Below are 27,592 nucleotides of genomic sequence, written 5' to 3' on the forward strand. Positions count from 1 at the left end.
GAACTTTACCCTCCAGTGTGCAAAGTCCATGCCCGGGTTTTGTTCACTCAGCATGCGGATGATGTCCTCTGCCTTCCTTCGAGGGCCCGGTAGCCAACATCCGACATGTTCTGTGCTGCGTAGCTCAATGTTCACAATAGTGAACTTGGGCCAACCGCCGGAACTCAAAGTTGGGATTACCTGCTGGAGCCACTTTAAGGCAGCCTCGTCAGCGCACTCCAAATGGAGAAGCCCATCACGAAAACCTTGATCGTTAAATCGTGGCTTCGTTCGGTAGCCTACACAATGACGAAATCTGTGAGCAATACGATGACCGTCCGGTTGTGGAGGAGGATGATCCCACCTGGAAAGTCCATAAGGGCAATATCTATGGTAGGAAAAGAAGACGAGGCAGACCCTGCCTAAGATGGAGCGATGGCGTAGGCCAGGACGCCAGACAGCTTTTAGGGATATCGAATTGGTGGACCTCGGCACAAAACCGGGATGTCTGGAGTTCCTTATTAAGGCAGGCCTAGACCGGATACCGGTTGTTGCGCCGTTGATGATGGTGATCATCATCTAGACTTGCCTTAGTAAGGAACTCCAGACATCCCAGTTTAGCGCCGAAATTCACCAATCAGGTGATCATAAAGAAATTGAAATCCTCGCAGATTGGAAAAGGGGAAAAGAGGAAAATGCTAGTAGAAGTTGAGGACGTTTAAGGACGTTTATTAACAACTTCAAAGTAGGTCAAAGCTTCGCTGTTCTCGTAAAAGTACAGTAGCCTAAGACATCATATATGAAGTGTCAGTACTAAACTATAGAAAATTGTCTGACAAACTAAAGAGATATTCGCTATAAGCGTATTATGTGAATCCTGCCAACGGCACCAACCAATTATATTTTGGATGAACCCTTACTTTTCATTCTAATTAGGGGCTAATTTTGCAAAAATAGAAGAACTAGAAAAAACAACGGCCAAGGGCATTTAGGACAGTTGTCCTCACGGTCTAACAGCAACTAAGGTGCAGTGGGGGTTTTATGATACTTAGCTCTCCGTCCCATATCCTTCCTTTAGAACTTGGGGGCAACAAAGTGTTTACTGCTTGACCAAGACACTCAATTGTTGGATAATATTCAATATATGTACATATAATATTTATATTTCCTTCTCGTATTACGTATTCGGTTTTCAATTAACCCCCGCGTCGCTTTTCACTTGCGATTCCTTCCCCAACTTGCCTCCAACCTTGATTTATACTTTTACCCCTTGTGAGTGAACAAATCTGTGGTTGTATGTGTTTAGTAATCAAACCTAAGCCGCCACAAACTATTTTAAATTCAAATATCAACTTATCCCCCATTAGGGGATCATTTAAATGTGTGAAATGTTCCGTATGCTACCTACGACGCTCAAACACAATACAATCAGGCTTAATAGGAATCCTTCGTTATTACGAACCGTGAGAATTAGAACAGGATTGGGCCACGTTCATAATATCGAGTTGAAAGCAGCCGTTTGTCCTTTGATTAGATTAAAAATTCAAAGCAAGTATGTGGATGTATTCTTCCTTCTGGGTCGTTTCAACCTGAGTAGGAAGCCAGCACCTTGAAATTTCTCATTTCGATTTTAAGTTTGAATGAGTTACTACGGATTTCTGTTGTTCGTTGTCTAAATTATCATCTTCGGCTGATTTTTGGATACTTTTTGGCGTTTCTAAGAAGTTATTCTGAGTTTGATGTCAAATCTTTATCACGTCGGATAAATTTGGAGTAAATTCGTTTAAAAGGTGCGTTGTTGGGCTGATGTAAAATGCATTCAAGAAGTGTCCCAGGAATCCCACGTGAAATTGTGAAAGTGACGTGACTTATCTTAAACTTTTAAGATCCCAACTTAAAGACTTTAATACTTTGCCAGAAAGGTCAACATATATTATTCTATCTTCCAAGAAAAATTGAGGGAGAAATCCAGAGTCAATATTTAGCCCTGCATAAACTGTTCTTGTTGTTGGATTCAGTTTTTCTGAAATTCATAATTCAAGTTAAATTCACCGTCCTGAAGGAGAGTGAATCCAAAAAAAAAAACTGGTTTTGCTCAGCAATAAAAGAGAATTTTCCAAATCACGGCATCACGACTTCTACGACTGAAATTTCTCCAGAAAATAGTCATTCGACCTTGAATTAAATTTCAGTTCCAAAGTTATACTTGAAGGTGAACGATGCCCGCCTTGTGCAGACACCCTTATAAAAATATGGCGGCATAGGAGAGACTTCATTTCAAAATACTTCTCATTTAAAACAAAAGGTTCGAATCATGTTTTCAAGGAAGAAGGTAATTAATTCGGGCGTCCTCAGATTCGGTCCCTGATTTTAAATTATGAAGTTGCTGAAGCAATTATGGATCAAGCGATCCAGAGCAAACATCACTGTTTTTTAACGAATCGACCCAACTTTGGATTTTTAAAGACGCAAATTCGTACAAAACTCCCTAAACTGATTTGCTTACCATGGAAAGGACCAAAGTTCTCAATAACGAAAGCTGAAAAGATAACTGGAACTATTAAATTTAACCCGGCTGGAAGGGAAAAGTTGTTCACATTCAAGTTCCTTTGGTCGTTCCTTTAGAGGGAGGGGGAGTAACGTAAATTTCAGGGCAACTCGCCTGCCTCGCCGAGTTATATAACCGGATTCATGTTTACTGCCCGTCTGTTTTATCAGATTGTCAGGGATTTAAGAACCAAGCTTCGGGCCTTCAATTTATCCGCGCCGAAATCTGACTGGACGATGCCATATTGAACTCCGAGCTCCCCAAAGGGTACTCCACTTTCCGCTGTGACAGGGACCGGGATGCATCTCGTAAGTCCACCGGCGGTGTGATCCTAATTGCAATAAAAGATACGTTCCCCGCCGAATTTATCTTCTCCAACTCTTGCTTTCCTTTTGATTGTGTTGCTCTTCATCCCTCCCCGTCCAACTTCCTCCCGTTCATAATATCTTATGAATATGTCCCCTGTGCTTACCCTTCTCACCTGTACGAAGAATTGTTTGACAGTTTGTCTGAACTCTTTACCATAAGATTCCCTTCCCTCCCTTTCTTCCTTTGTGGAGATTTCAACCTTCCCATGCTCAACTGGCCTAATCATCCTAGTCTTCCAATTCCTTCCAACAACCTCTCCCATTCTTCCCTTCTAATTTCTTCCTTTATGAACACTTGCTCTGCCCTGAATTTCAATACCATCAAAAACTCCTTGGGTTGTACTCTCCCTCGCTCAAAACCCAAAACCAAGCGTAAATGCACTAAGTTCAACTTCCACAAAGCCAATTTTGACGGTCTGAACTCAGCTTTAGCGTCTTTTAACTGGGTACATATATTAAACAATTCATCATATGATCAAGCTCTAAACACCATTTACAATATCCTGTTCGATCTCCTCTCATGTTATGTCCCTTCTTCCCCTCCCTGCCTATGTTCGTACCCAACTTGGTTCGCAATGGAAATTCTTATTAACATTCACCTGAAACATACACTGCGGAAGAAGTTTCGGGCTTCTAAGAATGATGCCGACCTTGCTCACTTTAAGGCTATAGGCTCTACTATAAAGTCAATGGTCAAAAAAGCGTGTGACAGGTACTTATTGAGCGTCGAAGCGTAATCCCACTCAATCCCTCCCTTCTTCTATCAGTTTCGCTGGTTCCACTGCCAACTCCCCACAACAATCCTGCGACCTTCTCTCCACCTACTTCTCTTCAGTGTTTTCTCCCTCGAGCCCCCCACCTTCTACACCTCTCATAATTGCGGACTGCTTCGTATCTCTGGCCATACCAATCTTTCCGCCTTCCTTGGTTGGGTTCCTTATTGGTAATCTTCACTCCAATGTCGGACCTGGCCCCGATGCGAACTTCTCCCTCCTTAACCGTAGAAAACACATTTTCAGGGGGAGCCCTGAGTATAATCTACAACAAAAGTCTAGATGAATGCTACTGTCCCTGTCTCTGGAAAGAGGCCCTTATCATCCCTATCCTCAAGAGCGGAGACCCTTTTCTTGCTGTGAACTACCGCCCCATTTCTCTTCTCTCCTCTCGCTCCAAAATCCTGGAAATATCAACGTTCAACGTTTAGTTGATCGCGCACTTCGGTCACCTCGTTGTCAGAGAGCAGCATGGTTTCGTGAAACATAGATCTACGGCCTCAAACGTTCTGGTCTTTACTAACTTTGTTGCTAAATACTTGAATTGACGACAGGAGGTCCGTACTATTTATACCAATTTGTTCAAAGCCTTTGATACCGTGGACCATAACATTCTCCTCTCTAAATTTTCATTACTAGACTTCCCTCCCTCAATCATCTCCTGGCTTTCCTCCTGTCTCTCATACCGTTCCTGAAAATTTGCTTTTCATGGTTACTCATCTCGTTCCTTCTCTCCTTCTTCTGGCGTTCCCCAAGGCTCTATACTTGGCCCCCTACTCTTCCTATTTTTTATCAACGACCTCGCCTCCATCCTCTTAAATTGTTTGCCTCTGTTTCGACTCCGCTGGACTGTGCTCTCTTACAGTCTAACCTTGATCATTTAGTCCGTTGATGTTCGGTCAACACGCTAACACTGAATGTCAACAAATGCCACTGGATGTGCTATTCGCTTAAATCCTCCTCAACATCCTTTTCCTATTCTCTCAGTGGACAACCCCTTTCACTATTGACCTCCTTCAAAGGCCTGGGTGTAATATTCGACGGCAAACTTCGTTGACATCATCAATACTGTTTCCAAAATGTCTGGCTTTATCCTACGTTCCTCCTCCGACTTTACCTCAATCCAGCCCTCCTTAACACTCTTCTACTCCCTTGTCAGAAACATCCTTGAATATTGCTGCCTAGTCTTCCATGGCTGCACATAATCCAAAGCTGAATATTTGGAATCAACCTGTGCCTCCACCTCACCTTATGAGAATTCTCCCAATGTTTCTGCCACACCTTGATTGTGCGTGCCCCCTCTTCTCGTAGTTGATCGTCGGTATTATGGTCACTGCATGCTTTCAAAGTGTATAGTGTTCGCATCTCCCTAGCCTAAATATCAATGGGCACCATTCCCGCGACTACGAAAGCTGCTTCGTCTGACGTCGTTTGGAAGGTGCTAGCAACTGTTAACGCACTCAGGCGATATACTGAAGATAATTTTCTCCTATACGCCTGAACATTAAAAGCCTCAGCCTCAGATTTGTATTCTGCCAACTCTAATCCATGTGATACCAACCAATACTTGATCAGCCTTGCCAATCTCCTACATGTCCAGATAACATCCTCCAGGTGTTTGTCTATTACACCAATTGCGATGTCGTCTGCATAGTCGATAAGGATAGCTTGCCGTGGGAGTTTGATACGCGGCACATGGTCATACATCACGTTCCAGTACAGTGGGCTCAGCACTGATCCTTGAGGCTCTCCACCGGTTATCAAATATTCAACTGGGCCTACGTCGGTGTCATAGAGGTGCTTTCTATTCACGAAATAATTCCTAATGATTATCTGAACATAGTTAGGCACATTCAGCTGGCTTAATGGTTTGGTACCGCCCTTCCACCTTATACCTGCAATCGATTCCTCTGCCAGATTGGCTACGATGTTGTTGTGTGGACATGCCTCCTGCTTCCTCTACAAATGGGAGCAGCATGTTGCATATAATGCGCTCCAGCAACTTTCCCATACTCTCCAGCAAACAAATGGGACGATACGACGATGGCTCTCCAGATGGTTTACCACTGTTTGGTAGCAGCACCAACATTTGCCTTTTCCACTTAGTCGGGAAGGTGCCCTCTTCCAAGGACGTATTAAAAGTGGAAATGAACCACTCCAGTCTTGCTTTTATCACCGCCTTGAAAGCCGCGTTTGGTATTCCGTCCAGCTCGGACGCTTTTTTAGCCCTTACCTTTTCGCAGGCAATGGTAAGCTCATCCTCTGTTATACTTGGGATATCCGTTGTAGGGTGCTCTCTTTCAACTGCAATGGTGCATTTCTTTTGCTGTGGGAATAGAGTGATCACTATTCTTCGCATCAAAACTGAGCACTTCATCTGCGGGGTACTCCTTCCTTTCAATTTAGCCATTACCGCGATATACGCCCCCCACGGGTCGGCCTCTTCGCAAAGTTCTCTAAAGGAATTCCGTTTATTTTCACTGATTCTCTGTGCAATTTCCTGGTGATCATTTGCGCGTTGGTAGTTTTTTCTCGCTGCCAGGCATGTAGCACGCGGTCGGCTGATTTCGTCACTCCACCACGGTTTAGGTAATCTATGAGCGTTATTTCTGCGCCTTGGCATAGAGGCATCACAGGCTGCGACGAAGTTTATGCCAATTTGCTCAGATTTTTCACTCGCTGTACCTATTGGTGTGGAACTAGCCTTAAATATCTCAGTGAACATTTCCGCGTCATACATCTTTGAGCGCCATTGCTTCGTCCGGCATGACTTTATGTCCTTCGGGTGGTCCATTCTCCTTTTCTCCATTACATTAAACAGTATAGCTTGATGGTCGCTATGCGTGTAGTGTTCACTAACTTGCCAGGTAATTTCCCTTATCAACGCAAGGTTTACAAAGGTAATATCTACCACTGTACCTATTCTCCCTTTCCGGAAGGATATTAGCAAGAACAATGTCCAGCGAAGAAAACGCTTCCAGCAATATAAGCCCCCTCTTGTTAAACCTTGCTACCGCACTCGATACACCACGAAGTTTCCCGCGGTGACAAATGGGGATCATACGCTTGCGTCTAACTCCACTTCATGCAAAATTAGCTCATACTCAACTCTTGTTGCACTTGACGGAGCGTAGCAACTAAGACATGAAATGCTTGCGTTGCGGTTATCTCTTCGAACGGGTATCGTCCTCTCGTCCAAATTACGCACTATCCACTTTTGTCGGTGGCCCATATCCCTTTATCTTTTGCACTGTATAGTTCACTAATATCCGCCACGTCCACATCTAGCTCTAGGACTGACTAGCTCGAAAGATCGTGTGCGGCCTCACAATGGTTGAGACTTATCTGAATAATTCTCATTTACTCTTTGGCATTTTCCGCTTCCTGCGGCGTGGTCTTTATCATCAAAACTTGCATCTTTACACAACATTCATTCAAGGTTTTTCTCACAATGGCATGCTAGATGTCCTTTCTCACCACACAGGCTGCACCGGTAAGACCTATCGTGCTTACTTGTGTAAGATCTGGCTATGTGACCGTACTCTAGACATGAAATTGCTGCACCAATTCTCTGCAAATATCCTCCTTCGTCGTGATCTCGACAAAGTCTCTGCACTCCACAGTTATCTTGTGGGTTAACTGCCTTACTGTAACTTCCTCACCTGAGGATCTACCAACCAAATTCTGACAGTTCGGCATCCTTTCGTCCTACGTCTTCGCTGGAACTTCAGAGTAGTTCTCCCTTCTGCGTTCTTCAAAACCATGAGACATTGTCTCTCAGGACACTTAGGTCGGATCTCCTTTGAGCTTGTATCTGTACCTTGAATCTCAGTGTAAGAGAGGTCACTTCTGCTTCCAATGATAATTGCATCCCGACGAAGCTTCTTTCTTTTTACCTGCTTCCTTGGTTTCACAGTTGTCCAGACATTTGCTACCATTTTCTTGGACTTCATTTGCGGAGCCGATTTGAGGTCCAAACGTTGCACTCCCTAATATGCTAGATCCTAATGGTACGAATGCACACTCAAAATGTCTTTCTAAAAGTAATACACAAAACCTTTCATACCTGCAGCATCCAGCTTCCGATTTCTCCACTTGTTGCTTCTGTCCATTGTTTCTTATTTTCCAAATAAATTGGTTGGAACTCACATTGTTCCTCTGCGTAAAACCTCTGACACGTCGCTCCAGGAGGATATCCTTGCTGAGATCTTCATAGATAGATGGTATCCAAAACATCCTTGGGAAGAGCACTATACGTGCGTTTGAACGAATCCAATGCATTAGCTGCGAACTACTCCGAAAATTCGCCGAAGGACGTTCCTTTCAAAAGTGTTCAGTCAATTTTCGGAGGCTTGGGTTAGGGTCCAGGTTTCGCACCCATAGCGTAGCACTGATCGTATGACGGTTTTGTATACGTGGAGCTTCGTGTTTCTGTTCACATGCTTCGATTTCATTATGGGAAGAACCGAGAAGACAGTTTCATTCACCAGCTGTATCCGTCGCTTGACACACGGCAGTGTGTCTCATTGGCGTCCTTTCACCCACATATATACCTCCACGAATTCCATGTTGAGGTCCAATATGTCGATGGTGATGAATGATCTGACGTCCTATTTCTTGTTTGAATCATTATTTTCGCTTTGTTGATGCGTAGTGCAACTTCTTTCGCAGTAGTGTCAAGAGTATGCAGAAGTTCCTGTTCCTGCGTCGGTCAGGTTTGAAGACATGATGTTGATGTCATCTGCATACGCTAACAATTGTGTCGACTTAACGAGTAGTGTCCCGCTGGTGTTGGTATCCATTGCTCGGAGAGCGTATTCGAGTGCTAGGTTGAAGAATGCCGGTGCAACCAGTACGTGTTTTAAAAGGATCAGTCAGTCTGTTCTGGATCCTAAGCTCTGAGATGGAGTTGGTCATAGTTATCTTTGTCAGTCGTACTAGTTTCGATGGTATACCAAATTGAAGTATCAGGTTGTACAGTACTCCTCGATCTATACTGTCACATGCCTGCCGGAGGTCGACAAAGATTTGGGAGACGTCAACCTTAAATATACTGAGAGTACTCAGTACTTTTGCAGGATTAGTTTAACGGTAGAAAGCTGGTTGGTTGTGGAAAGATCCGGTCTGAGACCGACTTCGTTCTCACCAATTAGTCGTCCGGCGTATGGTCTTAGTCTATTCTTCAGACTTTTTGTCAGTATTTTATAGGACGAACAGACTAGTCAAATGCCTCTGTAGTTTACACAACGCAATATATCTCCCTTTTTGTGGATGGGACAGATGATGCTCTTGCGCTAGCCATCTGAGATCTCCTCGTCCTCCCAGATTCGTAGCAGTAGTTGGTGGATCGCATTTAGTAGACCCCTTCCACCGGGTTTGTATCCCACGACGTTCTCTGCGACTTTCCTGATGGTGCCTTTTAGTTCTTCCAGAACCCGAGTACATGTATGTTGCTGATGTCGTGTAGCATAGGTAATAGTTCTTCCTTCAGGACGGCTGTGTATGCCTGCGCCGTAGCCGCGAAGATTTTGGTAGGGTTGATTCCTGATTGGTGCACTGAGGAGTTTTCTCACGGATATGTTGCCTTCACCAAGTGATGGCCTCAATCACAGTTTACTCCTCGATATTATCGTACATCCAATGAGGACCTGATTAATTTGACTGACGGTATATGCGTCTAGTGATTTCCAGGTCCATTTGTGAATGAGCCGTGAAGCTTACGACAAGATTTCTGCCGCTGGCATGATTGCATTTCTCACGAAGGCTATGTCCTTCAGTGGTTCCCCGAGCTTTCGTTTCCAATTTTGACATTAAAATCCTCCAACAGTGTTTTGACATCGTTTGTTGGGGTGAGTCAAACAGTGTCTCCAGGCGTGCATAAAACTCGTTTTCCACTGGACACTTGACTTCAGTCGGGTCGTGCATGTTGATGAGCCAAGAGATGCCTGATGTAACCATCGTGTATCCAAATATTTTTGAATAAAAGATCCACAAAACCTTTTATGCCTGAAGCGTCCAGCTTCCCATTTCCCGACATATTATCATATTTTATTGAATGTACGGATTTAGTTTGCAATGTTCCAGTCGTCTTTACTCGTCCATTTACTCGTATCTATCATTTATTGGTGAAATTTTCCAGGGAGGAAAGATGAGAATATGGAGATAAAATATATCAAAAATCATAATATGGTAATTCCTTCAAATTTTTCGACGACAATATTAATATTATTTTAGTGAAAGTGAAAGATCCCACACAGATTTATAAAGTAAAAATTCTCAAAAATAGTTGTCTGCATAACGACCGATATGATTATCATGGATAATGACAATGATTGCCCACCACAAAAACCTTTTCAAACGAGCAAAATGAAAGATTGTACTCACCGCTGATCACACCTCATATGGATTGGTGCTATGTATTCGAATATTTACCTTTACCTCACATATATCTCCATAGCAGCGTGTCTAGATGTACCATAAACCATGAATCCGATAATTATCTCAATTACCTCGTTGTGGATTGAGGTAAAAATTACTGCCCTCATTATTCACGTAACACAAAGTTCATTGTTGATAGCAAGCGGTACAAAGAAACAATTTGCAATACATCATATGTACCGATTTATGCACACCCCCATGTGCACGTTAATCAACGTCCTGGAGCCTGTAAATGCTAGACACCTTTGATATATTGCTGCCCGTGATGAACGAAATTAAGTGAACACCTCAATGGCTTTTTTATTCATCGCACATGCCACCATATAAACCCATAAGGATTACCCATTTTCTTTTAACTATTGGTAGATTTTAAAAAAATAATTAACGGATTATTCACTAATATCTTTCAGATGCAGATGCAAGAGAAGAAATATGTGGGCCTGGTGGCCGATTTGATGCCCAATATACGACTAATGCAAACCTTTGGGCATTTCTTGTTCAACTACACATCAGGGCCCCTGTTTTTTAGAAAAGTCTACTCAACCGTCCATCTTTTCTTAATCATTCTGCAATTTCTTCTGATCCTGGTCAACGTAGCGCTCAACACGGGCGAAGTGAATGAATTGTCAGCAAACACAATTACCGCGCTGTTCTTCACGCATTGCGTAACTAAGTTCATATATTTTGCGGTAAATTCAAAGAACTTTTACAGGTAAGTAAGGATTATGAATGTTGGCTTTAAAAGTCTTAGTTAAATTAGTGTAAATGTTATATTATCCTAAATGTATTGCGGGTGCAACAAATGTGGCCCCACATTGGGCGCCAACTCTGTTATGATGAGAACCTTCCATCCCCTTAGCACTAACACGGTTACCAAAGCTGTCCTATCAACTAAACTTCTCTAACAAGTTTGCCAGTCGTGAACACCGACTGCGCGAGGTAATATATGAAACCAGACGGCACGTGCTGGAACTAACCTGAAAGCTAGCAGTGCGGCGGGATGTAGACCGGGGTTATTGGCTCCCACATATTAACTCCCGGTCAGGACACAAAGATTAAATCGCATACCTTAACTCAGGAGTCAACAAAACAAAATCCACCCGGGGTAAACTTCTATAATAGGGACGTGAAGTCATGAGCCCATCACCAAGGATTTCAATCCCAAAGGAGCTTAAATGCCTAATAGCCTGATAAGGGAAAGGACTAACTCACGAAAACCTAACCCGCGAGGAACGGACGGGGGAGGATCAACTCTAAGCCGATTCGGACATCTACGCGACAGGCGGCCCCGTCTTCCATTCTTCTTCATGGGCGACCAGATGATATGGTGGTCCTGCGGCGGCCCACCCCAACTTAATCGTTCGTCCCCTGTCGCTTTAAACATAAGGGGGGGGGGGGACCCCAAATAAATGGAAGGATCGACGCTTCCCAGGAAAGATGTAGGGAACAGTACGAGTCTAGAGCTGAAAACATTATAATAATTACTTCTTTTATATGTACTAAAGCAAATAAAGGAAATAAAAAAAAGTAGTCGGAACGGCTGGTTTGACGAGACATCCAGATCGAGCAGACGGCAATTGAGGCGAGATCTTGGGCTGCACATCAATGAAGGCAAGACAAAATATATGGTGGCAACGTCAGCACCGAAGACAAACCAACCAACAACATCAAACCGCACTGGTCAAACAGGAAGAATAAGGATAGGAGAACACAACTTTGGGACCGTTGACAATTTCTCCTATGTAGGGTCGAAAATCACAACCGATAACAGCTACGATGATGAAATCCGCGCACGGTTGTTGTCAGCCAACAGAGTCTATTTCAGCTTACAAAAACTGTTCCGCTCGGAACGTCTCACCGTAGGGTCAAAGCTCTTACTGTACAAGACTATGATCTTGCCAGTCCTCATGTATTCCTCGGAGACTTGGATTCTTAGCAAGAAGAATTGCGAACTCTTGGCGTTCGAGAAAAGAATCCTCCGAAGAATTTTTGACCCCCTACATGAGGATGGAAGATTCCGTAGGACACACAATAACGAAATCTATGAACGATACCATGACCGTCCGATTGTGGATAAAATAAGGCTCAATAGGTTACGGTGGGCGGGTCACTTAATCTGTATGGATGAGGATGACCCCACCCGGAAAGTCCATAAGGGCAATATCTATGGTAGGATAAGAAGACGAGGCAGACCCTGCCTAAGATGAAGCGATGGCGTAGGCCAGGACGTCAGACAGCTTTTGGGGATATTGGATTGGTGGACCTCGGTGCAAAAACCGGGATGTCTGGAGTTTCTTATTAAGGCAGGCCTAGACCGGATACTGGTTGTTGCGCCATTGATGATGATGATGAAAGCAAATAAAAACTGTTTTCTAAATATAAAACCGTAAATAAAACTTTCAAATCCCTCCAGGCAACAGAAAAACCTTCTTCGATTAGCAAATTGGAGGCGTTTCGTTGAAATACATTTAAATCTGTGATTTTCTTCCTTCCATATACATTGATTTCTTTTCTTTAAATCTGTATCAATATTTTAAGTATTTGTATATATACGTCTACAAATACCTCGGCATATTGCAAGCAACAACACTTACTGTGGCAATAATCAAATCTAAGTTGCTGGGGGAATTTGAACGGCGTCTGGATCTTGTCCTTAAAACTGAGCTGTATGGCAATCAACACCTTCGCCATTCCCGTCTTTCTCCACAATTTCGGTGTAATACAGTGGAGTAATACGGATTTAGAATCTGTCAATAGACGAATAGACGGGTAAGGGTAGTTCTTGCAAACAACAACATGCACAATAGAGCTGCCAAAAAATTGAGGATGACTATCCCACGTCATCAGGGAGGAAGCGGGGTACTTGATTTAAAAACGTTGCACTACAATCAAGTGCATTCTCTTCGTGAGTTTTTCTATGAGAAACAATCCTCTAGCCAAATACATCAGGCTACCGTCATGGCAGATAATAAATTATCTCCTTTGAACTTGACAAGCAGAGAATGGTATCCCATGTCGAATGTTACTTCAGTCCAACAGAAGATCGACATGTGGAAAGAGAAACCCATTCACGGAGGTCATATCAAAAATTTGTTGTTGTCAGGCATTGACATCGAAGCCTCCAACAAATTGTTGACAAATGGTGTACTTTTCTATGAGACCGAACCATTCCTTACTTCAATTCAGGATGCTTCAATCCCAACAAAAAATTATAAACGGTACATTCTTCACGACACCTCAATCACCAACTCCAGTTGTAGGTTATGCAACTGTGAAGAGGAGACCATCCAGCACATAACATCTGCGTGCAAGATGTTGAGCAGTACCGAGTACACCAACCGTCATTACTCCGTCTGCAAGATCCTCCATCAAAACCTTGCGTTGAAGTATAACTTAGTGGCAACCTACCATCCTTACTATAAGTATACTCCGCAGAGAATCTTGGAAAATGATCAGGTCAAACTACTGTGGGATCACACTATTGCCACCGACCACAGTGTTAATCATAACAGACCCGATCTAGTTCTGCTTCTGAAGGAAGAACGAGCGTGCTTTATAATCGATGTAGCCGTACCGTTGGACCGGAACACTGTTGAAAAACAGCACGAAAAAATCCGGAACTACGGCCCCTTGGCAGACGATATGAAGCAGACTTGGAGACTACAAAAGATCGAAGTAGTCCCAGTAGTAATTTCAGCGACGGGATTAGTCCCGCAGAACTTACATAAAGCGCTGAAAACGCTCGATCTTAGGGCTGGACTATTATGATTATTCTGTTAAGGGAAAGTCGCACCGCGTCCTTGAAGAACTATTGTGCCCCTTTTACTGGTTATAGTGTACCTGTTGATCATAGTATCTCAAGCAGGCCTGTAACCGTTAGGAACTTTAGTATGTTCTCCACTTCCAGAAGTTTCAGCTTTGCATCTGGTATTAAGTGTTCTCCCAGATGTATCGACCTACTTTGCACAAGTGCCGGACACTGTCCCAGGACGTGCATAGAGGTTTCGTACTCCTCCTCACAGAACCTGCAGGCAATGTCCGTAGATATCCCTAGCTTCCCTAGGTGGTAGTTCAGCCGACAATGACCAGTGAGAATTCCCACTATGATTCGAAGGTTCTTTTTGGTGAGGTTTAAGCAATCCTTTGTGCGCATGGGTTCGTATCCCCCAATTAGCACCCTGGACTGCTCCATCCCTGGTAGGCCCGCCCAATATAGTTCCCTCAACCGTTTCTCTTCGTTTCTTAGATGCATAGCCATGAAACCGCTTCCGATTCCACAGAAGGGTTCTGGCCCGTGTAAAGGCATCCCTGAACCCTTCTTGGCTAGTTCATTCGCTGCCTCATTGCCTTCCAGCCCAGCATGGCCTGGAACCCAAAGTATCCAGACCTTGTTGGACGAGCCGAGTGTATTCAGTCTCTCAAGGCATTCCCATACCAGTTTAGAGTTCACCTGGTTGGACCTAAGTGCCTTGATCGCTGCTTGGCTATCGGTGAGAATAGCTATGTTCTGCCCCCTGTAGTTCCTTTGCAGATTAAAGGAGGCACATTTGTCTATGGCGTAAATTTCCGCCTGGAATATGCTAGTGTACCTGCCCATTGGCTCAAAGTACATTTTCCTTGGACCAATGACACCGGCACCCGCTCCCTCTGCTGTGAGGGATCCGTCAGTGTACCAAGTAATCAGTTGCTGGTTTAAGCCGTATGTCGCAGCCACGCTCTCCCAGTTTGCCTTGTTACTCCAACGTGTTTCAAACTTCTTATCGAAGTGAAACCTCGTTGTCATGTTGTCCCTCGGTATCAGTAATTCGGGATACCGCCTAGAAAGGATGTCAATCTTCCTTCGATTTAGGCAGCTCCCCGCCTCACTCATGCTACCGGCCATCCTGAATATTGATCTCCTTGCCTGCATCTGTATGTGCAGATGGAGAGGAGTTAATCCCAGAAGGACCTCCAGGGATGCCGTTGGGCATGTCCTCATTGCCCCACTGATACACACGCAAGCCAGCCTTTGGAGCTTATGTAATTCCCTGACTTGTGTGCTGAGTTGGGTTCTTTCTGCCCACATTACCGCTCCATAGGTAATCATTGGTCTTACTATTGCAGTATATATCCAAAGTAGTATCTTCGGGCTACAACCCCATTTTTTTCCTGCTATGGATCTGCAAGTCATCAGAGCCCTCGTGGCTTTCCGACAAGTGTTCCCGACATGTGTCTTCCAGAGTAATTTTTGGTCTAGCGTGATTCCCAAATATTTGACCTCTGTTTCTCGTTTCACCTCCATATCATGTTATGGCTTTCAGGTGATCCAGCTTACACCTCCTAGTGAATGGTACTATGGTGGTTTTGGTTGGGTTGATCCGCAGTCCCACCTTCCTGCACCAGGCACTAGTAACCCTTAATCCAGTTTGGATTCTATCACATAGGGTATCTTCATATTTGCCCCTACAGATTAGAACAATGTCGTCCGCGTAGCCCTGGACTTGTATTCTAGTATTAGTTAGCACGTCCAGGAGTTCATCCACTACCATACTCCACATCAGCGGCGATAGTACTCCACCCTGTGGACAGCCTTGAGTGGTGTTCATGATAATAGAATTTGTACCTGTTTGTACCTCTATTTGTCTGCTTTCTAGCATTTTGCCCATCCAGAGTGCTAGGGTGTTTCCCACTCCTTTGCGGCTCAGGGCATCCTTCGATATCCAAAAACGCGCACAGTGCAATTTCTTTTGTTTCTATGGTGCCCCGTAGTACCTCTGTCAGCTGATGCAGAGCAGTTTCAGTTGACCTTCCTGCCCGGTATGCGTGTTGACAGTGATGTAAGGGATTACGCTTTAGAACTTTAGTTCTAATATAGTTGTCTATGACCTTCTCCATCGTTTTGAGTACGAACGATGTTAGGCAGATTGGTCTGAAATATTTAGGGTGAAAAGGATCCTTTTTACCCGCCTTCGGAATAAAAACCACTTTTGCCCGTCTCCATACCCTTGGTATGTAACCCAGTGCTATGCTCCCGCTTACCACCCTCAGAAGAGACTCTAAGATAATTCCTAGGCCTCTCTGGATAAGTGCTGGGAAAATGCCATCTGCTCCGGGAGATTTCATTGGTTGAAAATTTCCCACTGCCCATCTTAGCCTAGCTTCTGAGCATACCTCTTTTGCTAGTTTCCAGCTCTCCTTCCTTCCCCTTTTATTCGTTGTTGGGGTGTGAGACAGATTATTGTCGCCTGCCGCCGATGGGTAGGACCCCGGGAAATGAGTTCTGAGAAGCAGGTGTACCCTGTCCTCCTCATTCTCGGTGAATGTCCCATCTTCCTTTTTCAGGCAGACAGAGGATATTCTCCCGTCTTTGGCTACAGCCTTGTACAGCCTGGTTGCTTCTGTGATCTGTTCAATCCCTTCACAGAATTTCCTAAAGCTGTTCCGTTTCGCTTCCCTGATGGCGTTGCTATACGCAGTCACTGCATTTTTATACCTCCGCCAGTCCCCGGTTCGTTTTGCCCGGTTAAAGAGTTTTCGTACCTCCGTTCTCATTCTGGCTAAGTTCCTGTTCCACCATGGTACATCCCTTGATGACTTGACTGTCTTGGCCGGACAGCTGGCCTCATATGCGTCAATGACGATTGTGTTGAGGTCTTCCACCACCGTTTCTAATTCTAATTCGCTCCTGATGTCACCGCCCCCTTGAAGGTGGGCAATGCTGTTGCTCAGGTGCATTGTGTAGGATTCCCAATCCGTTCTCTTGGGATTCCTTATTATTCTTTTTATTTCGGAGTTACCCTCAATGTCGAATCTGATTATCCTGTGATCAGACATTGAGGGTTCATCCGACACCCTCCAATTCCTGACCATCCCATTCATTAGGGTATTTCCTAGAGTTATATCTAGTACCTCTTGTCTGGTGCTGGTCACAAATGTTGGAGTGTTCCCTACGTTGTATATTTCTAACTTATTACTAAGAATAAATTCGAGAAGGTACTCACCTCTACGATTAGTGTCACTGCTTCCCCACACTTCGTGGTGGGCGTTGGCATCGCAGCCGAGAAGAAGTGGTAACGCCCTCTCCTCGCAATACTCCGTCAGCTTTGCGACTTGTTCCGGTGGAGCCCGGCTCTCGTCTCCTGGAAAGTATCCCGATGCTACAACTACCTCTCGAGTGCTCCTCCCGGCTTCCAATGAGACTTGGATAGCCACAAGGTCCCCGGTTAAGAACTCTGAAAGACATATGTATTTTAAATTATGTTTGAGAATTATGCAAGCTCTTGGTTTTTCACAAGAAGAGTCCCAAATTGCCTGCATGTCTCCTCCTTGCAGACCGCGAATCTGCCCCCGGTACACCCAGGGCTCCTGAGCCAGCACTATTCCAATGTTCTCCTTGGAATTTGCCCTTGCAATCACTGCAGATGCAGCTCTCGCATGGTGGAGGTTTATCTGGGATATCCTAGTGCTGGCAATTGGCTTCGTTATTGTTTGGAGCTCTTCTCCACTGTCGGAGTGTCACCCTCCTCCTCCGACATGGCGCTTTCCTGCGCGTCGCTGTCCACCCCGAGCCCTAGGAGTCGTAGGTCTAGGTCGTCCAGCTTCTGCTCTTCACTGGGCAGCAGGTCTATTTCTCTGGTTGATCCCGTTCTTTCCGCCTCTATGGCTTCCGCGACTTCTTCAGGGACATCGGTAAGTTTTCCACCCGATGCCTCCTCCGAGGTCTCTTTCCTTGGCTTTTCCTTGTGCACATGCACGGGTATATTGCCAAATCGGTAGTTGATATGACAACTCCGACGTTTAATTGCCTCTAGGGATCGGTCATCTACCCCGATCGTGAGGAGTTTACCCTTTCCCTCTACCTTGCTTCTGAAGACTCTCCATAGTCGAGTATGGAGATCTTCGTTCTGAGCAATTAGGAGTCTCATAAGGTCTTCTGTTACTATTGCCGCGGCCTTTGGGAGAAAAACTGTCACCATGTGGGCTCCTGGTATATCATCTCCAGTACATGTTGACAGTTCCACCCCTTCCCAGCCTGGCAATCTAGGAATTATGGTTCTAACCCATTCTGCGGTACCTTCCGTCGCGCAGTCCACCAGTATAAGGTCTGGTCGAAAGCGTATCCCGGTGAACACCAGTTTCGACGTCCAACCCTTGATCATCTGCTTGACGACAAGTTCTTCAATGATTTCCTGTTCCTCCCGAGTGAGTATTTGCTCGGGAAACCTTTTTGGCAGTATGGCCAGTCGAATGCCCTTGCCCGCACTAGCATAGCTAATGCCGGGCTTCCTGGGTCCTGCTTTCACTCCTGACCTGCCCGGGTTTTCTCCTCCCGTGGGTTCAGGTCTGGGTTTTTTGGGAGCATTCCCTTCATGCGGGCTGATCTCTGCTGCTCCCCGCTTTCTCGGCTCCGGTAGAGATGGCTTAGGCCTGTCCTGAGCCTTCTTAAGGGCCTCTTCTGGTTTCAGGCCTTCCTTCAGATAGCGCAGGTACCATTTAACCCCGGCGCCACTGAGACCTGTCTCGTTCCTGACGTCTGTTATATTTATCTCAGACGTGCTTTTGCTGGTCCCTGCTCTTTGAACAGTGGTGTTCGTTGGCTGTAGTTCACGCAGTATACCAATGCTCACCTTGGATCCACTGCTTGACGTCCGAACTTCTCCCTTCTTGGGTGTAGTCACCTGGCTTTCAGTAATTCGGAGACGTGCCTCCGCCTGATTAACCAGTTTTGGTGCGGTACGGGGCCCCGCTTTTTTGGTTTTTGTTTTCTTTTCTAGTTTTGTACTCATTTGATTCCCACGAGTATGGGGGTTGAGAGATCCGCCGTGCCATAGCCCCCCGTAGCACGGTAAGATCTAACTTACTCACTGAGGCGACCAGGTATCAGTGAGGCTCCGTTCGAATACAGTCATTTACCCCCGACTGCAAACTATCCAATGGGCACGGTTCGCATGACACCCTGGATTGGGGGAGGTGTTTTTCGACTCCCCAGTCTAGATCCGTAGCGTTTTGTTAATAGTAGGGTCACCTCGTACAGGGTGTGGCTATCACCACTCACTAACGGTCTTGGTAGACGAGAGGCTTGGCCCCTGAAAAGGCACACACCGTCCCAGAGGAGAGGCAACTCATCCTTAGAGAAAGATAGGTTGGCCTCGGGGAGCTATGTTCCGCATCAGTCTATCCTGCAGTGCACTGCTTGACCCCAGGGCTGGACTATACATGGAGATGCAAAAAGCAGTTATCCTTGCAACCTGTGCTATAGTCCGAAGAGTCCTGTCCGGTAACAATCTGACCTAATGGGTTTCAGTTTTGATCCGCACTGCCTTCGATATAAGATCCATGTCTCTGTAGTGTAGAACCTCCGCGTCATTGGCTGAAGTCCTTGCGACAATCGGGATGTAGTAATACATTTTCGCATGATCGCACACACTTTGCGTTAAAACGCATCATTGCTGTGATGCGGGCCTTTGGATGTTGCCTTCACCCCATCCTTAGGTTGGTCGCCCCTCGGTCCGATTGGGCGGGAAGAGGGTCCGTGGGCTTTTTGAAATATATGTAGTCCTATGTCTTCACGGAAAATAACCTCAGTCTTCACATTCATCGCTTAGGGAACTTTGTCCTTCATCTGGTTAATATTGTCTTTGACATGGTTCTCGACAATGGTTAAAGTCCCAGTGGATACGGAGGACGATTTTGTCCTGAGGGATATTGCAGCCTCTTCATGTTGCACCGCTGTTGCCGCCTTACTACTCACCTCAAGCGTGACACCTCGGTGTCTGCGCCAGATACGACCGGATTAAGCTGTCACTTGGACTGAAATTAACAATTTTTCTATTGAGCTTAAGATTGGAAATTACCGTACACTTTTCAAAGTAATAATGTAGCACAATATATTACAAATGATCTTGAAATAGGTATGAATGACGACGTTTGCTTTTGGTCTCGATAGGAAAACCGAATATCTCCATTACAACAGCGATCCCGTCGATTTAAAATTCCAAACGTTCCAGCATACACCGCACTTGACAATCTTTTTCCTCCCTTCTTCTCCTTCTTCCTCCTCTTTTTTCTTAGAAATCCCATCCCGCCAGCCATGTAGCGCGTCAAAGGCAAGTGGGGCAGCCACAACGATAAATTTCCCTTGCGCGGCCGATTTAGAATATCTAAACTTCGGAAGCAGGAAGAAAAATTATGGTCAATTATGGCAAATGGTCATGGATCAAGAAAAGAGGAGTCCGTAGACCACAAGAGGAGAAGTAAGTTGCTTCCCAAGTGGCTGGTCGGTCATCAAGTGAATACGAACTCAGGACTCCCAGCATCCTAAAGTAAGAAAAAAATCACTTCGCCCTGGTTTAGGTCTGAACTTACGGCGGATTTCACTTTAATATAATTCGTACTCATGACGAGTTTGCGGTTATGTATAAATGGAGCGATTGCCACCTGTTGTTACTTTCGGTCACGCTGCTCTCTGGACAGGGGTGAGGTCTCTGCCTTGGACGAAACCGTGAGTCAACTTTCTTTTGGGGAAGCTTGGGTGTTTAACCCAAAAAGGAAGAGTGGCCCGGTCCCTCATTAAGTGGGTATGGACTCAGGACTTCCAGTATCGCCAAAAAAAGGCCATGGTATAATCAAGCTTTCTGGGAATGCAAGTAACAATAGTAAGTTGCTTAGCTGTTATTATTACACCTTACCCTGTAATGACTTTAAGGATTGGGCAATCGAGAGGAAAAATCCCCATATATCACATCCTGAATGCACGCTTCTTCACACTGCAGATGTCCATGAAGAGCAGCCTTTAAGGCATCCTCAGATTAAAAAAATTTAGGATTTTCCTGTTTAGTGTAATCTTTGCTACGACAAGCCGCGATTCAAGAATAAAGTTACTACTTCCATTCTCGATCCACATGTTCCTCTCCAAAATAGTCCGCGAAAAACATATGGATAAAGGACAAAAACCAAGGTATCATAAGCGCGAGTTTGAATCCAGGCTAAATGTGTAGCTATTGGTAGAGCATGCAACCAACTCAGGGCCGATCTCACGGAACATTGAAAACTTCATATCCTGCGTTCCACTCTTATAAAAAAAAATGCAAGAAAAAGCTTAAAAACGAACACACGGAAAGGAAGGATAGTCCTGGTGGTTTAACTTGAGCCGTGTAAGCATAACCCAATGGTCCTCTCCGAGCACGAATTCATTTGGAGACCATAATCAAAGCCTTGTTATGATTAGCGCAGGTGTACTTGTTTCTACAGTGGATACGATGCCTATATAATTCCTCTGCCGCAACTAAGAGGTACAACATGAGTTGTACCGGGAAACTGCACGATTGCAAAGACAGCAAGCTCTCCTCGCAATATAGGCGCAACCATCATGGAACTCCTAAAATGGGGCTCCTCACCCCGCGCAGATAATCCAGCTGAGAGCATATCCTCCAGAAATTCTCCTAGAACATATGCTCTCAGAGAAACATCCGGGTTCCCATCGTACCAGATAATCTCCGGTGGGGTTTCATGGCAAGAGCCACTTTAGATGAGACCCTTGCAGGCTCGGGTCTAATCGCCTCCTTGAGTAGGTGGTGACGACACTCCCCAACCAGTTTGACTGGGATCAGCTCAGTGCGAAAAACCTCAACGAAACTTCTCCACCAGTCAACTGGCTCTCTATTTACAATACAACACATCAGACGTTACAAGACAAAATTAGGAATTCGGAAGGCAGCGTGCGCATATGCATTATCGCATGAAACGTATCACTGGTAGCAAGGCACTAGCTAAAAGTATAGAAATCGGTCACTACGTGAACGCCCATATCGCCTAGATTATGACTGTCACAATATGCTAGACAAACAGGTGACATGAAACCAGTCCTCTGAGTCTGCCCCACACGGAATACAACCTTGAGTGTAGACAAGGTTCTGCGAGAAGAGACATTTATTCAAGTAACCAAGGCCCGTCAGGACCCATCTCAAGCCCAAAGTCCACAACAGGAATTTCTCTGGTAAACACCCTTTTGACGTACTCATATGTACTCAACCTTCCCACATACGTGCCATCTGAGCTACCACTTATATGTTACACTCCCGTCTAACAACCTTTTGACCGCAAGTGGGCCTAACACCTTCAACTAATCAGCACTAACTAAATGAGCTTTACGCGATTTCTTGTAGGATCTGAGTTCGAACGCGTCAGGCTCGTCAGCAGATTATGAGCCCAATACAAGCGCCCCTCTTGTTGCGAACATCCAAAGACAAGCAACTTAATGTGTGACCTATCCACTTCCACTTCTGCCTTCCGATGACAGTTCGTATGAGTGCCAGACCTATACGACGAGCAAGCTGTTCGTTTCAGATAACGTTAACCCAGTGCGCTCTGATTACACGAGGCAGACAGGTGTTAAGGGTTGTAGCTTTCGAGTAACAGTGGAGTTCACTTTTCATGTGCCAGAAGCTTGGTTTTGTTGGTGTTTATCTTCACTTCAACTTTACTTCTTACCTTTTCCAAATCCAGAGCATTTGGCCAAGGTCCATGATCCGGTTTGAGGTGTTTGAGGAAATATGTTTCAGTCCATTGAGTTCCTCTACGTCCTCCGGAGAAGCAGCATAAAAAATGTCGTCGACAACAGGAAGCAATAATATAATATAAATAAATCTGTAAAGAATAATTTTACAAGAAGCAACGGATCTATTAGCATCTCCTTGTCTGTTGGAAAGATATTAACGCTTCTTATTTTCAGGACACTGAATATCTGGAATCAATCAAACACGCATCCACTTTTCGCTGAGTCGGACGCCCGGTACCATGGAATTGCCTTAGCTAAAATGAGGAAGCTCTTAGTTTTGGTCATGTTAACCACCATTCTATCTGTCATAGGTGAGGATTACATCAGCTCAATAAAGAATCAAATTAAAAAATTCGATTTCAGCTTGGACGACAATAACATTTTTCGGTGAAAGTACGAAATTTATATTCAACAAAGCAACAAACGAGAGTGAAACCGTCCCAGTTCCGCGTCTGCCAATCAAATCCTTCTACCCTTGGAATGCCATGAAAGGGATGCCGTACTACATTTCGTTTGGATTCCAAGTCTACTATTTGCTATTTTCGCTGTGTCAAGCCAATCTTACGGATGTGCTTTTCTGCTCATGGTTAATATTTGCATGTGAGCAACTTCAACATCTAAAAGGTATCATGAAGCCATTGATGGAATTGTCTGCCTCGTTGGATACCTACCGACCAAATACTGCAGCATTGTTCCGCACATTGTCTGCTTCGTCCAAATCAGAACTTATCACGAATGAAGGTAAATACTTTAGAAATAGATAGTAGCTACGGAAAATATAAGAACGAAGCAACTGAAGTAGCGTCATCATAGATACTACTAATAGATGCCTTCTCAACGTAGCTCCATTCCCATTGGTAACATACAAATTTTCAGTTCCTTTTAAATAGTGATTACGACCTTTTATGTAAATACCATTTTAGCAGTGTAATATCCTAAAATTTAGACCGTTAACGATTTTTCTCTGACTTTCGCAGAAAAGGAACCAACCGAAATTGATATCAGCGGTATCTACAGCTCCAAGGCAGATTGGGGAGTTCAGTACCGAGCACCTACCACGCTCCAGACTTTCGGTACGAACGGGACCAATGTAAATAATCCCAACGGATTAACAAAGAAACAGGAGATGATGGTTCGCAGTGCAATCAAGTATTGGGTTGAACGGCATAAGCACGTTGTAAGGTGAATATCGCACAAACTTATCCTGGAGGGAATATCAACAAAGTCGAACTCGAATTTCTTCATTAGACCACACAATCCGTGGCTTTTGTCATTACTGAGCAGAGTTTCAATATCACCGAAAAGAATTTTTATGGCAACGTAACCTTTCCCAAATAAGATAGTGTGATGTGATCGATAAAAGTCATCTTACCGCGTTCCGTGAAAATTAAAAGTTGTTCGACCTTCCAGATTCGCTTTCTGCAACTTTATTAAAATTCCTTGGCCCATAAGATACATAGCATTAGTGCTGAGTCGTTTTAGTTGATCTCCCCTGGGCTTAGGTTTAGTACTTGTTAATTAAAAGTAAACAGATATTGAAGGAAAGTTTGTAAGATTTTTAGATTGTTATTTTGATGAGTAGATATTAAGTGAGATGAAGCACGTCAAGGCGAAATACTCAAAGTGGATTATTTACAGATTGGTTGCAGCCATCGGCGACACATACGGAGCGGCTCTTCTGCTTCATATGTTAACATCGACCATCAAGCTCACACTTTTGGCCTATCAAGCGACCAAAATCACAGGTGTCAATACCTACGCTTTATCTGTAATTGGTTACCTCTGCTATTCGTTGGCGCAAGTCTTTCATTTCTGCATATTCGGAAATCGACTCATTGAAGAGGTAGTCACCGGCACCCAGCCCATGAGGTTGAGACGTTCCGAGAGCGAATCTATAAATATTCATAATTTCAGAGCTCATCTGTGATGGAAGCGGCATATTCGTGCCACTGGTATGACGGTTCGGAAGAAGCAAAAACTTTTGTTCAAATTGTTTGCCAGCAGTGCCAGAAAGCCATGAGCATCTCAGGTGCTAAATTCTTCACGGTATCTTTAGATTTATTCGCATCGGTAAGAGAACAATCACCACTTTCAGAATTATTGATACCATCTGCAAAATATCTTTTAATCTATCTTTTTTCAGGTGCTTGGCGCTGTAGTTACCTACTTCATGGTGTTGGTGCAACTCAAGTAAAATGACAAGAAATTTTACAAACATGAATTTGCTCATGTCTGTTACCACCGAAATTCACTATTTAGGAACAAAGTAAAATATCTTGTTTCCGAAACAAGTCCTTTAATTTTATAATTTCCTTCATTCTGTCGGGGATGTGATTTTAAAATTTATTGTTAAATTGTCTGTAGATATTAGAAGTTGTTTGGAAGAGAACTGTTTTCTTCGTATCTTTATCTTTCGAACTTTAAGAGTAAAATTCGATACTGTTTAAAAGTATGTAAGAAATATATATTTTTGTTGTTAGAGATAAATTTTTTTGAAATTAATTACTTTTCGTCGTGAATTAATAAATATATACAATACACTAAGCGGTCTATGGATACGGCATTATTAGAAAGCGATTCTAGTTCGGATTCAGATAAAATAGGGAACTAAGGTTTTCATTTTGTTTTTAAGGTTTTGTGTAAACACAAAACCTTATTAAAATCGGTTTACTGTCTGTCTGTCTGTCTGACTTTTTTTTTTTTTTTTTTTTTTTATGGATGGAGGTGGAAATCTTAGAAAGACACTGCCGCGCCAGGTTGCAGCAGCTTGTGGGATTCTCACCCACTAAAACCACCCCCACTTTCTCCTTTTTCCTTCCCCGCGGGACCGCCGCAAAGCATTACTTCGCGGGGTGGACTGCGCTTTACGCGACCACGCCTTCCGTTCTTCGCGTCCTCCTTGCGCGCTCCGCTCTTGTCAGTTCCTCTTGTATTCGTTTGATGGCGGTGTTCACCGCACACCAGTTTCCCTCCGATTTCAACATTTCCCCGACGATGTTCTGCGGGCTTAGAGTGGTTTTCAGGGAGTCTTCCAGACTCCTCCTTTCTGAGAGAAATCGTGGACAGTGGAACATAACATGCTCCGGGTCCTCAGGTGTGCAACCACATTCAGGACACAAGCGAGAATCATCCAGCCTGAATTGGTGCAGGTACTTCCTGTAACCGCCATGTCCTGACAGGAATTGCGTCAGATGGTAGTTAATCTCACCGTGTCGTCGCTGGATCCACTCTTCAATACGGGGAATCAAAGTGCGGGTCCAGCGACCCCTCTGCGAGTCATCCCACCGTTTCTGCCACTTCTCCAGCGACTCTTGCCTTGCCGCCTTTCGGCATTCTGCATCCTTTTCAAGAGGATTCATTTTCCTTGTCTCGTACAGGCAGCGTGTCTCACTTGCCAGAATGTCTATCGGGATCATTCCCGCAATAACACACGCGGCCTCGCCTGATATTGTTCTGAAGGCGCTGCACACCCTTAGCGCCACTAAGCGGTAAGTCATATTCACTCTCCTACGATTACTCTCACACGCTAATGCTTCCTCCCAGACTGGTGCCGCGTATAATAGTGTGGAGCGAACCACTCCGACCACAAGTAATCTGCGACTGTACCTTGGACCTCCAACGTTAGGCATCATCCGCGCTAATGATACGCTGGTATTTGCCGCTTTCTCACAGGCATAGTCCAGATGTCCCTTGAAATTGATTTTAGCGTCAATCATCACCCCTAGGTATTTGATAACCGGCTTCGAAGTGATGACGTGACCACCAACGCGAATATTAATCGTATTTCTCTTCTTACGATTGGTAATCAAGACCGCCTCCGTCTTTTGTTCCGCAAGGTCAAGCTGAACCATCTCCAGCCACGCTTTTATGGCGCTAATGGTTTCGTTAGCGTACATTTCAACGTCTTTAGGTTCTTTCGCGACGACAACCACAGCTAGATCATCTGCGAAACCGATTATGTGGCCTCCTTGGGCACGGGAAGGACAAGGACCCCATTGTACATGACGTTCCACAGGAGAGGACCCAACACTGAGCCCTGTGGTACTCCTGCGGTGACGGTGTACTGCTTGGATCCCTCATCCGTGTCGTACCACAGTGTCCTCTCCGAAAGGTAACTGTTGAGGAGCTTAGTCAAGTAACTAGGGACACCCGTGTTAGCCAGTGAACTTTTTATCCACTCCCAGCTTGCGGAATTGAACGCATTTTTGATGTCCAATGTCACTACGGCACAGCATTTTTTAGACGACATCGCGTCTCGAGCCAGCTTCAAAACAACGTCTACGGCGTCGATCGTTGAGTGGGCTTGACGAAATCCAAATTGTCGCTCCGATAGTCCATCTTTATATTCGATGATAGGGAGCAGTCTGTTGTAGATGACCCTTTCGAGCATCTTTCCTGCCGTGTCGATAAGGCAAATCGGTCGGTATGATGATGGGTGTCCTGGGTGTTTATTCGGCTTCGGGAGCAAAACTAGTTTTTGCCTCTTCCACCGGTCGGGGAAAACACCATCTATCATGCATGCTTCAAACACGCTGATAAACCAGTCGGGTCTGGTCTTAACAGCGAGTTTAAGGGCTCTATTGGGAACAGCATCCAGACCGGGTGCTTTGTTATCACCAATTCTCCTGCAAATTTGCGTGAGTTCCTCCTCAGTTACCGCAGGTATGGTGTAGACGTCCAGTGCTCGCTTGTGTTGTTTGCGCTGCCCTTTATCCCGGGGGAAGAGCGCCGTCACGATATCGAGAAGAAGATGCGGGCAGGTCAATTGTGATGTTCGCCCTCTCATCTTCTTCATAACTATCCTGTACGCTGTTCCCCAGGGGCTTTGGTCTGCCTCTGTGCAAAGCTCCTTGAAGCATTCTCGCTTGCTGGTCCGTATAGCCTGCTTAAGCCTACCTCGAAGGTTCACATATGCTAGCCGTTTCTCGTCGAAGTCTGGTCTTGCTCTAGC

General features: G+C 44.8%; 1 protein-coding gene across 2 annotated transcripts; it reads left to right on the plus strand.

The window, feature by feature from the left end:
• The first annotated feature begins 1,588 nt into the window (after positions 1 to 1,588).
• Positions 1,589 to 25,143, plus strand: LOC119658571 (odorant receptor coreceptor). 2 transcript variants are annotated; one of them, XM_038066019.1, is made up of 8 exons: positions 1,589 to 1,769; positions 10,517 to 10,818; positions 22,816 to 22,952; positions 23,005 to 23,382; positions 23,619 to 23,823; positions 24,280 to 24,484; positions 24,556 to 24,711; positions 24,785 to 24,835. In XM_038066019.1, exons 2-8 carry the CDS (start codon positions 10,517 to 10,519, stop codon positions 24,833 to 24,835), a joined length of 1,434 nt encoding a protein of 477 aa, XP_037921947.1. In that variant the 5' UTR covers positions 1,589 to 1,769. The 2 variants fall into 2 exon arrangements, with proteins under 2 accessions (XP_037921947.1, XP_037921946.1); XM_038066018.1 differs by lacking the exon at positions 1,589 to 1,769 and having other exon boundaries at positions 24,785 to 25,143.
• The last annotated feature ends 2,449 nt before the right edge of the window (positions 25,144 to 27,592 follow it).

The sequence above is a fragment of the Hermetia illucens genome, chromosome 6 (genome assembly GCF_905115235.1).
Source record: "Hermetia illucens chromosome 6, iHerIll2.2.curated.20191125, whole genome shotgun sequence".
Classification (NCBI taxonomy): domain Eukaryota; kingdom Metazoa; phylum Arthropoda; class Insecta; order Diptera; family Stratiomyidae; genus Hermetia; species Hermetia illucens.